The 17997-nt window shown below is 52.0% G+C and overlaps 1 protein-coding gene across 2 annotated transcripts; it reads right to left on the bottom strand.

The window, feature by feature from the left end:
* Positions 1 to 59: 59 nt before the first annotated feature.
* Vars1 (valyl-tRNA synthetase 1) lies at positions 60 to 17099 on the bottom strand. 2 transcript variants are annotated; one of them, XM_042684170.1, is made up of 30 exons: positions 16904 to 17099; positions 16305 to 16724; positions 14529 to 14663; positions 14300 to 14438; positions 12888 to 13012; positions 12716 to 12803; positions 12428 to 12528; positions 12165 to 12292; positions 7695 to 7859; positions 7389 to 7470; positions 6827 to 6946; positions 6634 to 6742; positions 6447 to 6541; positions 5806 to 5896; positions 5423 to 5547; positions 5239 to 5342; positions 4981 to 5139; positions 4787 to 4877; positions 4563 to 4668; positions 4400 to 4470; positions 4190 to 4315; positions 3776 to 3880; positions 3623 to 3691; positions 3457 to 3535; positions 3198 to 3325; positions 2727 to 2882; positions 2361 to 2567; positions 2172 to 2283; positions 1740 to 2065; positions 60 to 205 (listed from the first exon to the last, which is right to left on the bottom strand). In XM_042684170.1, exons 2-30 carry the CDS (start codon positions 16689 to 16691, stop codon positions 137 to 139), a joined length of 3798 nt encoding a protein of 1265 aa, XP_042540104.1. In that variant the 5' UTR covers positions 16692 to 16724; positions 16904 to 17099; the 3' UTR covers positions 60 to 136. The 2 variants fall into 2 exon arrangements, with proteins under 2 accessions (XP_042540104.1, XP_042540105.1); XM_042684171.1 differs by having other exon boundaries at positions 12716 to 12800.
* Positions 17100 to 17997: the final 898 nt, after the last annotated feature.

Here is a 17997-nt window from a genome sequence, read left to right as displayed (position 1 = left end):
GATCCAGAAGGCAGCCTTCTGTGTCTGCTCTGACCCCTACCACATGCACACACAAGAGATGAATTTGTGGCAAAATATTTTATTGCTGCCCTCCCAATGGTGGACCACTGGGGCCTGAGGGTTGGAGCAGGGTGTGTCACAGCATCTTCTGGAATAGGGCAATGGCCTCATCCACCTTCCTGAGCTCTGCCTCTGTCTGTTGTAGCTGGGGGGAACAATGAGAGTGGGCAGCGTGGTGAGAATCCAGTCCTAAGAGGGGACCCGATCACCAGGACAGAGAGGGGTCCAAGCCGAGATGGGGAGCTCAGGAGCTGTGCACCTGAGGTTCCACCCACAAGTCCCCTACACAGCATTCCTCTCCCTTCCACCACGACCCTGACCGTGACTCTGGGTCTCTCTTTTTCAGAGCGGGCAGTGCTCAAGGACAAGGGACCTTGAGTAAATGCCCCACTCAAGTAGGAGAGGACTGGCTGCCCAAAGGTCATATAATCTTCACTTATAAAACAAAAGGCCAGCCGGGCACCAGTGGCTCACGCCTGTAATCCTAGTTACTCAGAAGGCTGAGATATGAGGAGCACAGTTCAAAAAGCCAGCCTAGGCAGGAAACTGTGAGACTCTTATCTCCAATTAACCACCAGAAAACCAGAAGTGGCGCTGTGACTCAAGCCTCAGCCCCACAACCAAAAAAAAAAAAAAAAAAAAAGGCTGGCTAGGTTCTGGTAGCTAATGCTCATAATCCTAGCTACTCAGGAGGCTGAGATCTCAGGATCCCGGTTCAAAGCCAGTCTAGGCAGCTGGGCAGGAAAAGTCCATGAGACTCTTAACTCCAACTAACCACCAAGTAAAAAGCCAGAAATGAAGCTGTAGCTCAAGTGGTAGAATGATATCCTTGAGCAAAAAAGCTAGGGGACAGGCTGGGAAGGTGGCTCAGTGGTAAGAGTGCCTGCTTTGCATGCATGAGGTCCTGGGTTCGATTCCTCAGCACCACACAAGCAGAAAAAGCTGGAAGTAGTGCTATGGCTCAAGTGGTAGAGCGCTTACCTTGAGCTGAAGAACTCAGGGACAGCGCCCAGGCCCAGAGTTCAGGCCCCACAACTGACCAAAAAAAAAAGCTAGGGGACAATGGCCAAGCCCTGAGTTCAAACCCTAGGACTGGCATGTATGCACGCACACACACAAGCACACGTGCACATACACATCCCTAACACTGTCTACTAGCAAGGGACACTGGAGAATGGAGTCAGCTGAACTGAACTTCATCAACACTCTACACTTCAGTAGTCTTACTGTTATCTCTGGTCCATGCACTTTACCCACTGATTCTCTTGGAAAATCCCGGAGGCAGAGGGTGTGCAGGGGGGCCATACGAGGAGGCAAGCCTGGATTTCTGGGGTCACCCCAGTAGGCTATGGAAGTAGAAATAGGTTGTAGACTTGGAGCTGGACCACATGTGGGTCCTAACTCAGCCCCTGAAGTGAGTTTTGATGTTCTGGGCAGCAGGGTCTGGTCTACTAGGAGTGAGGTTCTAAGTCTATTTCTGTCCAATCTGCTGCATGACCAGGAATGGGGTCTTGGTCCCTGGCTGTCCTCCTGTGTACAGGGAGGGAACTCCATGCTCAAGGCACCAGGGATCTGAACTTCCCCATGGATTGTCTAGGGTTGGCAGAGTCCAGCGTCAGAAGCAGGATTTGAAGACAGAGGCGGGAGCCCTCCCACCCCCGTGCAGCACCAGCACACACCTTGGCGTCATCTGCCTCCTGGACTTCGAGGGGAACCTTGACAGAGTAGCCGGAGGCGGTGCGGCGCTCCCGCAGACGCTGGGCCTGCCTCTGCGCCTCACTTCGTTTGGCCTGCAGTTTGCTCAGTTCCCGGGCTGGATCCACTAGTCCCTGCAGCTGCAGGTGGATGGAGCAGCGGTCAGAGGCCAGAGCCACGGCGCAGCCCTGGGGTGCAGGGGCCCCCAAGGCCAGGACAGCCACCACACCCGCGCTGGCCAGCGCCTGCACATATCCAGACACCGCGGAGGCCACAGCACCTGTGGCCTCATCAGCCACTTCCAGGAAACCTGCAGAGGAGGGAGGAAGGTGAGGCCTGGCCCCAAGGATTCAGGACACTTGGTAGCTGCAGCAGGACTCTCAATGGGCAGGGGGTCTTAGGGGCCTGAAGCTCACAGTCGGGCCGGATCCGGGTCAGGTTGTAGTCGGCACGTAGGGAGCGCACAGCTCGAGTGATGCTTAGCGCGAGTTCAAGGGAGGCTTCTGCTTCAGTGTCCTTCCAGGAGCACTGTGGGCAGAGAGGAGAGGAGGCGGTGAAGGAGGCTGTGGAGTGGACCAGAGCCCTCTCCAGATCACATGCCATACCTCTGCAGGCTCTGGATAAGGGGTAATGCAAAGGCTAGCGGGAGCTTGTGGTGTCCGTCGGGGAAGCCTCTGGAACAGCTCCTCCGTCACAAAGGGCATGAAGGGTGAGAGCAGCCGCAGGCCAACGTCCAGACAGGTGTAGAGGGTCTGGCGGGCGCTCTCAGCTGCAGCCTGGTCTGCTCCATTCAGTACTGGCTTTATGCACTCCTAGAGGGGGATGGGGAGGCACAGGGCTCAGGGTGGGGGGGTCTAGTCTCAAGCTCTCATGTGCCTGTGAGGACTGAGGAGAGATCAGGTTGACTCAGCCTCAGAGCCGGGCACAGGCACAGCTGCTCCCACACTCCACCCCACTGATCTGCTTCTCACCAAGTACACGTCGCATAGCTCATAGAGCCAAAAACTGTACTGAGCAGTGGTGATGGCTGGGAAATCATAGGCCTGGAAACCTTCATTGCTAAGCCGCACAGCCTCGGTCAGCCGGCTGCGGATCCAGCGGTCCACCAGGCTCTCGTGGCCTCCAGGCTGCAGGGAAGAAGTCTATCAGCAGCAGGCCACCACAGGCCTGGGGAGAAAGAATCAGACTCCACAGGGTAGGAACCGTGGGCGACTCTATATTCCTACTGGGGCCCAAGGCACCCAAGCATGTGCCCAGGCCCTGGCCACCTTGGGAGGACCAATGCCTCCAACTGTCGGCTTTAATCTATCCCACAGGCACTGGGGGAGGCCCTTTTGGCTAGAATCCTGTCATAACCTTGGCGTCTGCTTGGTGCCTAAAAGGTAGAGATGCAGCCCATGTGACATGAGAATTACCAACTTTACCACCCACCAGGCCCTCACCTTGGAGGTGGGTGAGGGCACAAAACCCTTCCCAAGGCCACGGAGGGCAAACTTGGTGGCGTTCCAGAGCTTGTTGCAGAAGTGGCGGTAACCCAGAATCCGGTTCACATCCAGGTTGATGTCCCGCCCTGGGAGACGGGTGAGCATGAGTCCTTCCAGTCCTCCCTCCTAGCCAGACCCACAGGGACCCAGGGCAGAGGGTGGGTGGGCCCCAAGGAAGGAGGCTACAGCAGTTGAAAGGGAGGTGTGCAGTCCATACCCTGAGATGTATAGGCACAGAGTCCAAAGCGGAGGGCATCAGTGCCACACTCAGGAATCCCTACCGGGAAGTCGGCTTTCTGCAGTAAGAGGCAAACGGAGCAGTGTCCCTGGTCAGCTCTGCCCACCTTCTGCTGGGCTCCAACCCAAGGCCCTGCTCTCCATACCTGCCCTTCTCTAGCTTTCTCCACCTCACTGGGATCCAGGTTGCTATTCAGTAATTGGTCGTGAAGGCCCTGGAAGGGAGGAGCGGTCAGGTGGTCAGACAGCTGTGCCCACAGCCCCATAGCTGTTCTCAGCTGGCCCAGCACCTGCCTTACCTGCAAGGAGACTCCATGGATGACGTCCAGGGGGTCGATGACGTTGCCTAGAGACTTGCTCATCTTCCTGCCGTGAGCATCACGCACGATAGCATGCAGGTAGACCTGCAGAGCAGGCAGTGGGGAGGCCACCAAGGCTGAGTCCTCTCTTCCAGTCTCAGTGCCCTCCACCAGGCTCTATCTTCTCCGACCTCAAGCCCCTCTGTGCCTACAAGCTTTATGTCAATTGCTGGCACTCCCACCTCACCCCGGGCCAGGACACAGGAATTGCTAAGTGTAGCTGAGGCTGGATTTCAGCCCCACAAATCAGGCCCACCCAGAGCCATCCTGAAGCCAGTCTGTGTTCCCACCCATGGGGAGCCTGAGAACAGGTAAGGAGAGTGGAGGCTGTGGGAGGCTTGGTCATTTTCATACCTCTCTGAAAGGCAGCCTGCCAGTGAGCTTTAGGCCGAGCATGACCATCCGGGCCACCCAGAAGAAGAGGATATCATGACCTGTTTCCAGCAGTGTCCCTGGGTAGAACACACTGAGGTCTTCGGACTAAGAGCAGAGCAGGGTGTGAAGGGCAGCCAAGTATCCCCTTCCAAGACCTCACCCCAACCCAGCCGAGACCCAGGAACACACCTGATTGGGCCAGCCCAAGATGGAGAAGGGGAAGAGGCCAGAAGAGAACCAGGTGTCCAATACATCCTCATCTGAGAAGACCAGAACAAAGGTCACTTGATCAGAGGCGGTTGTAGAGAGGGTCAGAGACTCAGCTGTCCCCACCCACAAGGCCCTGCCTTGCCTTGCTGGAGGCTGATCTTGTCGGGGGATACTCCAAACTCTTTGGCTGCCTTCTCCCGCGCCTCTGCCTCACTGCGTCCACTCACCCAGTATCGCCCATCAGGGTCCTGTCACAAATGCAGTGAGTACCCAAAGGGGTGCCTTCGCCTTGCCCTGTCCCCTTCCCCAACCAACGACTCCACAAACCATGGCACCCACACATGTTTAGCCCTGTGCCATCCTCACCTCCCCAGGGGGCACTGTGGGATCATCAACAGTAACAAAGTAGGCTGGAATGCGATGGCCCCACCACAGCTGCCGGGAGATGCACCAGTCCCTGCAAACGGCGACATGGGGAACCAGGGAGGCCATGAGGAGCCCCTGCCTGGGCCCCTTACCCTCGCTCAGCTACACTCTTCCCCCTGAGAGGGTCTACACACCGGATGTTGTCCATCCAGGAATGCCATGTCCGTTGATGGGCCTCAGGCAGGATACGGAGGTCGCCCCGGGTCACAGCAGCGCTGGCAGCCTGGGCCATCTCCCCACAACGCACGTACCACTGCGGCCTTAGCAGAGGCTCCACCACATCCTTGGAACGGCTAGAGGTACAGGTCGGGTAGACAGGCCAGGCAGTCAGCCCGAGAAGCTCCCACCCACCCTTTCCCCGGCCCCTGCCCCGCCCCGGCCCCTGCCCTCACTTGCAAAGCGGCACCACCATGGGGTTGTCCTCAACGCCACGAAACAGTCCCTGCTCTTTCAGGGCTGCCAGCACTGCCTTCCTGGCCTCAAACCTGGGCATGTTCTGGAAGAGAGGACTGTCACAGTGATGCCTAGATACCCCTGAGCCTCCTCCAACTTGGACCCATACCCTGGCAACCTTACCAGGAAAGGTGGGGGCACGTTTACGAGGGCCCCACGGGAGTCCATGATGCTGATGGCTTCCAGCCCATGCCGCTGCCCGACCTCATAGTCATTCTGGTCATGTGCAGGGGTGATCTTCACAGCACCTGGAGAACACGAGGGATGCCAGGTCCCAGGTGACTGAAAAGCTCCTTCCCACACTCACCCTCCATACTGAAGGATATGGCGCCAAGACCTCCATAGCCACTACTTCACTAATAAGTTTCCTTAAGTTTCCTAAGACCCAGCCCCAGTCCTGTCTGATCAGGGGAAGATTATTTTCTCTTTGAGAGAGGAGAGGGAGGGCTGAGGTACACCTTGTGGGCTTCCCTCCTTTAATAGCACCAAGCAGCCCCCCTGCTCACCTGTGCCAAACTCCATGTCCACAAACTCATCGAAAACAATGGGGAGGCTCCGAGACAGGAACGGGTGGATCAAGCTCTTCCCCTTCAGATGCTGGGGACAGAGATGATAAAAACGCACTGAGAAGCCAGGTACTGGTGGCTCATACATGTAATCCTACTCAGAAAGCTGAGATCTAAAGATTGAGGTTCAAAGCCAGCCCAGACAGGGAAGTCCAGGAGACATTAATCTCCAATTAACTATTCAACAAGCCAGAAGTGGTGCTATGGCTCAAAGTGGTAAGCACCCAGGGCCTGAGTTCAAGCTCAGGACTGGTGTGTGTGCGCACACGCGCTCACGCAGAGGCATTGGACCCTGATAAGTTATAATGTCAGTTAACTATCATATGGCAAAATACTTTATTTTAAAAAGAAAAAACTGCACACAGGACTGGGCCTGAGTCTGATTAACCTGTAACACTCAAACACCCCTGAATGGTGTGACAACTTCACCTTCAGGGCTGGGAAAGGATCTAGATGAGTTTCGTACCCAATCTTCCTGGGGCATAGCCATGGGCCTCAATACCCACCTCCCTTGCCGAGTAAATGGGGGAACCTTTTGAGAATGACATCTTTTCCCAGCTGTGAGCAGCACCCTACCTTACCTTATACCTGGGATCATTGGGGTGCACAGCCACAGCCACGTCTCCCAGCATGGTCTCAATCCGAGTTGTTGCCACCACCACCTCCTCGTTGTGGTCTGGAGGGACAAAGGCTTTGTGGTTTCAGCCCTGGTTTGTTTCCCTCAATTCCAACCCACTCAGCCCAGATCTTGGTGCCCTTGGCTCTCACCTGAACCTTCCACCTTATAGGCAAAGGACACAAGGACCCCAAACTCCACTTTCTCCTTGTAACCAGGTACTGAGAGTAGGGTTCGGCCCGTCAGCTCTTTTTTATCGACCTATACGTAAGATGGACATTTAGAGCAGTGGCCCAGTGGCTGGGGTGAGGGATGGAGATGAAAGGCTGGGGAGTAGGGGTGTACCTCAATGTCAGAGATGGCGGAGTTGAGTGTGCAGGACCAATTAACCAGGCGGGTACTGCGGTAGATGACACCTTCTTCATGAAGCCGGACAAAGGCTTCAGTCACAGCTGTTGACAATTTCTGGGCAGAATAGGGAGAGGTAAGAGAACTGGGTCTTAGTACTTGGCAGACCCCCATCCCAGGGAACAGGACCCAGTGATATGTGGCTGGTCCAGAGTCCCAACAGGTGGCACACTTTCCCTGAATGGGAGAAGGGCTTATAGGAGCATAAAGACAGGTGTCAAGCCTGAGGATTCTGGGGCATCAGGGCAGCCACACAGCGGGAGTCATGAGCTAGGCAAAGCATCCTGGGAGCTCAGGTGCCAGGAGGAAGGTGGTCTAATTCCATCCACGTGGGGAACTCGAGAGCTCTTAAGCAGCCCATCTGGTGAGACGGGAGGTGCTAAGATCTCTGTGGTGTCCTAGCAACCAGCATCTCCTAGGGGTGTGTATACGTGTGCCATCCCTTGTCCCACTCAAGAAGCCTCTCACTCCCATCCCAGCGGAGACCCTGCCTGCTCACTGGGTCCATGGTGAAACAGGCTCGATCCCAGTCCAAGGAGCTGCCAAGCTTCTTTAGCTGGTGGTAAATCCGGTCGCCCTTCCTAAGCAGACAGAAAGACCAGGATCAGCACTCAGGCCTGGGCTTGAGGGAAGCATGACAGGATGGTGTGAGCATCACTCACAACCCTGAAATTGACCAGGGCCTGGAACCAACTGACCCCTGGGATCTGTGGGATGGTATGGGTAGGACCCTGCAGGCAGGGGTCACGGTAGGGATGGAGAGGCAGGGCTTTGGGGCCTGCAGTAATGAATGTGGTGTACTCACTCCTCCTTCCACTTCCAGACCTCCTGAAGAAAGGCCTCTCTGCCCAGTTGGTGCCGGTTCAGCCCCCGCTCTCGCCATAGTTTCTTCTCCACCACTACTTGGGTGGCAATGCCTGCATGGTCACAGCCTGGGTTCCACAGGGTGGTCTCCCCACGCATGCGGTGCCTATGGGAGGGTGTGAAGACCAGAGTGTGAGCCAGGCTGCTAGAGCCTGGCAGCAAAGAGCTTCTAGGCAGGGAGTCAATAGATGTGCAGGGTAGACTTGGAACCCTAGAGTTCTAAATCTAATCAGGGGGAAGATTCACAAGAATAGCCAAGCAATCCAGAAAAGAGCAAAGAGGAGGCTCTGGCCCAAGTAGATAGCAAATTGTGAGGAAGTTATGCTTAGTGAAATAGGGTATCATCAGGAAAAAAGTAACAAATTAGGAAAGCAAAACAGTAGGGGAAATGGATCAAAGCAAAGTGAGCATCTGTGAAGGGCAGCAGTCCATATTAATAGGTAAGGATAAAGGATTGTGTAAGTTTTTTTTGAGATAAGCTAATTATTTGAAAAAAAACTACAGACACAAATAAATTGTATACACACTGAAGTACTTAACAATAAGCAACCAAAACTATGAGAAAAACATAGAAAGTAAGTTTCCAAAAATTGGGAGGGAAAAATAAAAGGAAAAAATAACATGGATAACATATCTATAAATGTGAAGTAGGAGGGGACTTCTGTAGTAAGATACAAAAGCTGTATTCAAAATAACATTATTGAGAAATTGGCTAGATTCAGGCTAATGCCAGAAACTACCTCCCAGTAGAATTAAAAGACATGAGCACTAGTCCATTTTGGATAAAATGAAAGTAATGTTTTAGGGAATTAATCAACTGGAAACAGTAATATTTTTTGGGTGTGACATCCTTTTAGTATTACTAGGTACAGCCAGGCTGCTGGTGGCTCACACCTGTAATCCTAACTACTCAAGAGGCTGAGATCTGAGGATTGCAGTTCAAAGCCAGCCCAGGCAGGAAAGTCCCTAAAACTCTTATCTCCAATAAACCACTAGAAAACTCGAAGTGGCGCTGTGGCTCAAGTGGTACAGCACTCGCCTTGAGCTGAAGAACTCAGGGACAGCACCCCGGTCCAGAGTTCAGGCTCCATGACTGATAAAAAAAAAAAAAAAAGAATTACTAGGTATACATAAAAGTGGTACTGGAATATAGAGGACTGGAATATAGCTCAGAGACAAAGCATTTGTCTAGTAAGTACAACATCCTGGGCTGGATCCCTAGTAACAAAAAAGAAAAGACTAAAAAAAACTCCACAAAAACCCAAACAACAAAAACAAAAGTGGTGGAAAGAAAATTACTACAGCCAGGTGCCGGTGGCTCATGCCTGTAATCCTAGCTACTCATGAGGCTGAGATCTGAAGATCATGGTTCAAAGCCAGGAAACTCCATGAGACTCATCTCCAATTAACTACCGGAAGTGGAGCTGAGGCTCAAGTGGTAGAGTGTGAGCCTCAGCCTGAAGAGCTCAGGGACAGCTCCCAGGCCGAGTTCAAGCCCCATGACCGACAAAACAAAACAAAAAAAAATTACTACCAAAAAAACTGTAACATTCATACATTACTTTTAATGACTCATGATTTACTGGGTTCAATCCTCAGTATCAAAAAGGAAAAGACTAAAAAAACCCAAAAAACCAAAAACCCAAAGAACAATAATTAAAAAATGATGGAGAGAAAATTACAAAAAACTATAACATCCATACCTTATTTTTAATGACTCATTCAAATGGCTAGTCATGATTTTACCCTGCTATGTTCAGACCTTGCAGATAGAAGTATGCTCAAGAATTGATACTTAAGGGCTGGGAAGATGGCTCAGTGGTAGAGCGCTTGCCTTGCATGCTTGAGGTCCTGGGTTTGATTCCTCAGCACCACATAAGCAAAAAGAAAAAAGCCGGAAGTGGCGCTGTGGCTCAAGTGGTAGAGCGCTAGCCTTGAGCTGAAGAGCTGAAGGACAGCGCCCAGACCCAGAGTTCAGGCCCCACGACCGGACCCCCCCCCCCCCAAAAAAAAAAGAATTGGTCCTTAAATGCCAGAAAATACCCAAACATATTTAATGCACTCCAAGATCGTTATTAGGTATAACTATTAAAGAAATGAAACACGTGGCTGGGCCTATGGTTCAGTGGTAGAGAGCTTGCTTATCAAGCATGAGACCCAGCAGTACAAAGAGGAAAACTACAACCACAATAAAAATAGTTTCACTAGAAGCACCTCTTGAGAGTTCATATAAACTTTATTCACACAAACACACACACACACACACACACACACGCACGCACACACGCACACACGCATGCACATATGGCAGCCAGGAGCTAGTTGCTCATGCCTGTAAGCCTAGCTATAAAAGAGGCTGAAATCTGAGAATCCTGGTCAGTCAGCCTGGGCAGAAAACTCCATGAGACTTTTATCTCTAATTGGCCACTTAATAAGTAACCAGAATTAGAGGTAGGTCTCAAGTGGTAGAGAACCAGCCTTGAACAGAAAAGCTAAAAGATAGTCCCCAGGCCCTGAGTTTAAGCCCCAGTACTGGTACACACAAAAAAAGTTAGGAGCTGGGTACTGGTAGCTCATGCCTGTAATTCAACTCAGGAGATTGAGATCTGAGGATTGTGGTTCAAAGCCAGCCAGGAAAGGAAAGTTCGTGAGACTGTTATCTCCAGGAAACCAGAAGTAGTAGAATGCCAGCCTTGATCAAAAGAGCTCAGGGACAGCAACCAGACCCCACGTTCAAGCCCCATAACCAATACAACAAAAAAGTCAGGACTATTTGTAGAAAAATACCCCTATTCCCGGAGTAAGGAGAAGGAAAAAATATATATATATAATTAACAACTCAATTACTTGCTTTTTATAATCTTCTATTTGATAGTCATTTAAGGTTTTATTTCAGCTCATTTCTTGGTTATCTTTTCCCTCATACTAGGGTTTTGAACTCAGAGCCCAGGACTTGCTAGGCAGGTACTATTAACACTTCAGCTACTTTTTGCCCTTTTTGCTTTGGTTGTTTTTCAAATAGGGTATCAAACTTTTTCTGAGGCCAGCTTTGAGCTGTGAACCTCCTTACTATGCCTCCTGAATAGCTGGGATTGCAGGCATGTACCACCATGTTTGGTCCTCAGATGTAATTTTTATTCTAAAATGTTGATGTAAATCTATTCCATTGAAAGGAGCTGGGCATGGTGGTGTGTACTTGTAGCCCCAACTACTTTAGGAAGCTGAGACAGGAGAATCATCTAAGAGCTGGAGAGTAGCCTAGGCATACAGTGAGACCCCCAGCTCCAACAACAACATCGAGAGAGAGAGAGAGAGAGAGAGAGGGAGAGAGAGAGAAAGAGAGATGGAGAAGGGGGAGAGAGAGGGAGAGGGAGAGGGAGAGAGAATATGAAGGGAGTCTATATGGAAGGAAAAATCTATGTAACTCAGACTGGTAAGAAACACAAGATCCTCCTATCTTCATCTCTGTATGCTGGGATTATAGATATATATTATCATGCCCTGTATAAAATTATTAATTTCCATGGGTGTATGGATATGTAAATAAAATAAGAAAGATCTGGAAAGATACATATATCCAAGTGACAATAGTTATTTCTTTTTCTCTTTTGTTGGTGTGGGTCTTAAACTCTGAACCAGGTGCTGGTGACTCACACCTATAATCCTAGCTACTCTGATAGTTGAGATCTGAGGGTCTCATTCCAAAGCTAGATTGGACAGACAAATCTTATAGACTCCTATTGCCCATTGACAAGTAAAATTATGGAACTGGCTCAAGTGGTACAGAGCCAGCCTTGATCGAAAAAGCTGAGCGAGGCCTGAAATTTAAGCTCTATTAAAAAAAAAAAAGTTGCAGGGAGCCAGTGGCTCACGTCTATAATCCTAGCTACTCAGGAGGCTGAGATCTGAGAATCGCAGCTTAAAGCCAGCCCGGGCAAGAAACTCTGTGAGACTCTTATCTCCAATAAACCACTAGAAAACCGGAAGTGGCACTGTGGCTCAAGCGATGGAGCGCTCACCTTCAGCTGAAGAGCTCAGGACAACACTCAGACCCAGAGTTCAAGCCCATGACCGATTTAAAAAAAAAAGTTCTCCTGGACTAGGAGGTGTACTCAGTGATGGCATGTATATTTCATATGCAAGAGGTATTGAGCTCACTTTCTACCACTATTAAATAAAATGTAAAATAATGTTTTTTCTTAGTAAACAAAGAAGGGAGAAGAGAGGGAGCTGGTCTAAGTGCTATTCAGGATGAGATTACTTGACTAGAAGAGGCAGCTAAAAAGCAGGGGGAGTCTGGAGAGAGAGGTGGAGTGCCACTGGGGGGCAGAACAAGGCCAGCACAGGCCTGGTCAGGAAAGAGGAGCCAGGGAGGGCAGAGGGCACCAGCTGGAGGCAGACAGGAGCTCACCATCGAGTCAGGGAGTCCTGGATGGCGTTGGTGAGCGCATGACCCAGGTGCAGGGAGCCTGTCACGTTGGGGGGTGGGATGCACATCATGAAGACCCCTCGGGGATTTGGTGCTGACACATTAGGACGCTGATGACGGAGAAGGATGGGCACATGCTAAGGTCTCATGTCACCTCACCTAGCCCCCTCCCAGGCCATGGCTCCTTTAGCCCTGCCCTTCCCCACTCCATGCTCCTTAGGGCCTTGGCGGCAGTGACTGCTCACCCCGTATTCCGGCTTGAAGAAGCCCTGCTGCTCCCACCAAGGGTACCAGGCAGCCTCCACATACTGAGGGCTGTAGGAGTCCGGCATGGTGCCACTGACATCTGGGGAAAGGAAGGGAGAACTCAGTGCTGAGGCTGGGTGCAGCCAGCACAAAAGAGCCTCTGGCACAGGCAGCTGAATGATCTGCAAACCCTTACAAAACCTGGAAGATGCCAGGACAGGGCAACAAGGGGAGAAAACTTGGGAAGGAATAGCTAAGGGGGGGGAGGGGTGGTTCCCTCCTAGTACCTTTCTTTTCCCCAGGTGGGGTTGGGAGGTCATAGGTAATGACTCCAAGCTCCCGTTTCTCCTTCTTCTCTTGTTTTGGTTTCTTCTGCTTGGGAGGGAGAAAGTACAAGCTAGACATCAACCACCCCACACAGAACCCAGCCTTCTCCCAACTCCTCCTGTGGTCTCTCACCTCTCCAGGGGGTGGCTGCTGCTGTTGGTTCTTCTGCTTTTGTTGGAATTTCTCTAGCTTCTCCCGTTTCTTTGCCTCTTTTTTGAGTTGAGCAGCTGTCTTTGGGGGTGCAGGGACCTCAGGACCTGGAGAGAGGCACAGAAGTTCAGACTTAGCCTGCTGGCAACCCTCTATCAACAGTGCTATTTCAGCTGCCCAAGGCTTGTGGTGAGCTGACCTCCTACCTCCCACTCCCATAGGACCCAGTGATTCAGTCATTCCTAAGATAAACAAGAGTATGGGTTAGGAACTGGTGGCTCACACCTGTAATTACAGCTACTCAGGAAGTTGAGATCTGAGGACTGGGGTTCAAAGCCAGGCCAGGCAGGAAACTCTATGCAATTCTTCTTCTTCTTTTTTGGTCAGACCTGGGGCTTGAAGTCAGGGCCTGGGCACTGTCCCTGAGCTTCATTCCCTCAAGACTAGCACTCTATCACTTAAGTCACAGCATTACTTCCAGTTTTTTCTGTTTATGTGATACTAAGGAATTGAACCCAGGGCTTTATGCTAGGCAAGTACTCTCCACTAGGCCACATTCCCAGCCTCATCTGTGAAATTCTTTTTTTTTTTTTGTCAAACGTGGGGCTTGAACTTGAGGACCGGGCGCTATCCCTGAGCTCTTCAGTTCAAGGTGAGTGCTCTACCACTTGAGCCACAGCGCCACTTCTAGTTTTCTGGTAGTTAACTGGAGATAAGAGTCTCACGGACTTTCCTGCCTAGGCTGGCTTTGAACTGTGATCCTCAGATCTCAGCTTCCTTAGTAGGTAGGATTACAGGCATAAGCCACTGGCGCCCAGCTCATCTGTGAAATTCTTCTTTTTCTTTCTCTTGTCGGTCCTGGGGCTTTAACTCTGGGCCTGGGCACTGTTCCTAAACTCTTCAGTTCAAGGCTAGCACTCTACCACTTGAGCCACAGTGCCACTTCTGGCTTTTTCTGTATATGGTGCTAAGGAATTGAACCCAGAGCCTCATGCATGCGAGGCAAGCACTCTACCACCGAGCCACCTTCCTAGCCCTCGTCTATGAAATTCTTATCACCAATTAAACACACACACACACACACACACACACACACACACACACACACAGCCAGTAGTGGAGCTGTGCTCAAGTGGTAGCCTTGAACACAAAAGCTTAGGGACAGCGCCCTAGGATACATACACACACACACACACACACACACACACACACACACACACACAGCCAGTAGTGGAGCTGTGCTCAAGTGGTAGCCTTGAACACAAAAGCTTAGGGACAGCGCCCTAGGATACACACACACACACACACACACACACACACACACACACACAAACACACACAATGTGGGTTACATGGCAGACCTCAGAAAAGCCCTTAACCCCAACCCCCTTCACCTGGCTGTTGAGAGAGAGACTTGGACCCTGAGTATAGAACCACTTCTCCCAGCACGGCTCGGAACTCTGGCTGCCGGACACAAGTGATAAACCAGCGAGTCACATTACCCCAGATCCGGCGGGCAGAGGGGTCCAGGACCTGTCAGGGAACAGAAATAACTATCATTCACCCTACAGTGAAGTCTAACAGAAGTGCTCTGGTTCCTCCCCGCAGACTCAAGTGACTTACGTATCGGAAAGGTAGCAGCAAGGCTGTCACAGCAGCTAGGTCAGCCAGAGTGGGGGCATCTCCAGCCAGGTAGGTGTGCAGTCGAAGCCACTCCTCCAAGGGGCTCAGGGCCTTACCCAGGGCCCCCAATGCAGCCTGGCAAGAAGAGAAAGGGGTGTGAAACAAAGCTTGCCCGCTTCAGTCTCACCCCATCCTATGTGGCTTCCCTTCTCTCCCCAAAATCACCATCTGAGGCCAGTTCCTTCTTCATACAAATGATCATAACAAAAATACTTCTAGCTGGGCCGGGCGCTGGTTGCTCACGCCTGTAATCCTAGCTACTCAGGAGGCTGAGATCTGAGGATCGCGGTTCAAAGTCAGCCCAGGCAGGAAAGTCCATGAGATTCTTATTCCCTTAATTAACCAACAGAAAATCAGAAGTGGCACTATGGCTCAAGTGGTTAAGTGCTCGCCTTGAGCTGAAGACCTGAGAGGCAGTACCATACCCAGAGTTCAAGTTTCACAACAACAAACCCAAACAAACAAACAAAAATCTTCTAATCTGGGCACTGTTGGGTCATGTCTGTAATCCTAGCTACTCAGGAGCCTGAGATCTGAGGATCACGGTTCAAAGTCAGCCTGGGCAGGAAAGTCCGTAAGACTCTTATCTTCAATTAACCACCAGAAAACAGGAAGTGGTATTGTGGCTTAAAGTGGTTGAGTGCTAGCCTTGAGTAAAGAGCTCAGGGACAGCACCCAAGCCTCAAGTTCAAGCCCCACAACCAATCAAAAAAAAAATCCAAAAGAACAACAACAACAAAAAATCTCACTTTCTAAATGGAGATGTTGCTCAGTGGTAGAATGCGTGCATAGCAAGCAAGGTGCCCTGAAAAGTATAGCTGTTATATGTAAATCTATGTATTTTTTATTTATCCAACAACTCCCTACTGAACACTTTTTACATGGAAGTTGGAGTAAGGATTATATGAGGAAACCTAGTAACTGCAGGATTTAGAACATCAACAAGTATTTCCCACTTAGGGAACAACAAATGAGCAAATATGTGAAGCATTATTTTATTTTTTTTCTGAACTTTTATGAAGACATGTTGGCTGAGAGTATTACTTGAGGAAAGGCACTCACTCTATTTTAGCTGGATGATCACAGTATGAGGAAGCAAGCCCACATATACATGTCAAATTCATTTTTCAGTCCCTCACTGCAGAAATACTAAGCATTCACCATATGCTGCTACTCTTCAGGAGGCAGTTTTTTGTGTTTTTGGTTGGTCATGGGGGCTGAACTCTGGGCCTGGGTGCTATCCCTCAGCTCTTCAGCTCAAGGCTAGCACCCAATCACTTAAGCCACAGCGCCACTTCCAGCTTTTTTCTGCTTATGTGGTGCTGAGGAATTGAACTCCGGGCCTCATGCATGTGAGGCTAGCACTCTACCAGAGCCAACTTCCCAGCCCAGAGGCACAGTTTTGTTCATTTTGGCTGGTCATGGACCTTGAACTCAGGACCTGGACACTGTCTCTGAGCTGTTTTAAGGCTAGCACTCTAGCACTTGAGCCACAGCTCTAATTCCAGCTTTTCGGTGGTTAACTGAAGATAAGAGTCTCATGAACTTTCCTACCCAGATTGGCTTTTAACTGTGATCCTCAGATCTCAGCCTCCAGAGTGGCTAGGATTACAGACCATGATATCTTGCAGGAGGTAGTTTTAAGTACATTAAGGCAAAGCCCTACTCTAGTCTTTTCCTCTATTTTCCTGTCTCATAATTGTCTTCTCTTCTCACCTGGGGGTCCTGAGCAGGGCCTCGGAGTCCCAGAGCTGGTAGTGTTGCCCCACAAGCAGCTGGTATGAGCTCCGTATCTGCATAACTGACCCACTGTTGGACAAGGACAGCTGCCCGGCTACCTCCAGGGCCTCCTAGGCCTGCTGGCCACAGGAGCTGAGCCACAGCTGTGGCTCCCCACACCCAGAGGCCACCGGGTCCCTGCTCCAGGGCAGGCAGGCGAGGTGGGGGATAGGGAGTCCGGCTGGTAGGGGGTGGCTGGAGACAGATGCGAGGGTGGGGTCCTCCCCAGCCCGGGCCCTCTCCAGCCTCCCCATAGCGAGCCGCTATGAGGGCTCGGAGGCTGGGGAACGCATCTGGATGAGGGGAGACGTAGAGGATGGACATGGTCTTGTAGAGGTCCGAACGAGGTGGAGAGACCTACGGAGGAGAGGCAGAGAGTCGCTGAGGGACCCTGGAAGTCCGACACTTCAGAAGGGTCCCTCAAGGCGCTGCTCGGACGCAGCTGTGTGAATGGGCCTCGGATGCGGAGGGTGGCGGTGACAGGGGGGAGCGTCCTCTGGATTTGGGGGCCCGGGGAGCAGGCCGCGCGTACGTACTGGAGGGAGGCGGTCTCACGGAGCGGGGAGTCCACCTGGCAGCTGGTTTCTGCCACGGCTGGACGGGTGGGGAGGCCGGGGCAGAGGAGCGGGCCGGCGGAGATGGTGGGCGGTTCTCCGGCGACCCCAGCTCACTGCGACCGACCGCCCCAGGGGCAGCCTGCACCCACGTGTCCGCCGCCCCCCCTTTGTGACAGCGAGCGTTTCCGGGAGCGCGGGGCCTGGCGGGGGCAGCCGTGCGCCCGCCTGCGATACGCGCACTTGCCCGCCCGGCCTGCCTCGGGCACCGGCCGCCGCCGCCCGCCCGCCCGCCGAGCTCACGAGAGAATGCGCGGGGCGCAGGCGCGGGGCGTGAGGTTCCCGCTCCCGTACCCCACCGGCGGCGCCACGCTCCGGTCAGGCGTCGGCGAGGACACCCCGAGGGGTCCTCGGGCCGGGCCGCTGCGGGCGGGGCCGGCCGGCGGCGGGGCAGCTAGCGCGGGAGGAGCCGCCCGGCCGGGAAGCTGGCACGTCTGCCAGGTCCTCACAGCCTAGAATGGCCGAGTGGGGAACTTAGCTGCAGAACAAAGGAATGAATGACTCACTTAGTGAACTGCCAAGCCCAGGTGGCTCACGCCGGTAATGCCAGCTGCTCTGGAGGCTGAGCGCTGAGGATAGCGTTCGGAAGCCCGCCCAGGCAGGAAAGTCCTGAGGCTCCACTCTCCATTTAACCAGCGAAGTGCTAGTAGAGGTGTGGCGCGAGGGGGCTTGAATTCAACCCCAGAACGGTACACACCCCCCCCCCCCAAAAAAACAAAACCCCCACAAGACTTAGTAACCTCCCCACGGTACAAGTTTCGTCACTTGTATTTATCATCCAGAAAAACTTAGCTGGTTTTAGCCTGGTGGCTCATGCCTGTAACCCCTAGCTACTCAGGAGGCAGAGATCTTGAAGATCAGTTCAAAGCTAGAACTGGGATATCCATAAGACTCCAATAAACTACCAAAAAACTCAAAAGAGGGGCTGTGGCTCCAAGTAGTAGAGCGCTAGCCTTGAGCAAAAGACACTCAGGGGCATTGCCCAGTCCCAGAGTTCAAGCTCCAAGACCAGCACA

The sequence above is a fragment of the Dipodomys spectabilis genome, unplaced genomic scaffold (genome assembly GCF_019054845.1).
Source record: "Dipodomys spectabilis isolate Male_0828 unplaced genomic scaffold, ASM1905484v1 ptg000085l, whole genome shotgun sequence".
Lineage (NCBI taxonomy): Eukaryota > Metazoa > Chordata > Mammalia > Rodentia > Heteromyidae > Dipodomys > Dipodomys spectabilis.
Note: the sequence above shows the minus strand (reverse complement) of the source record. Positions and strands in the feature narration are given on the sequence as shown.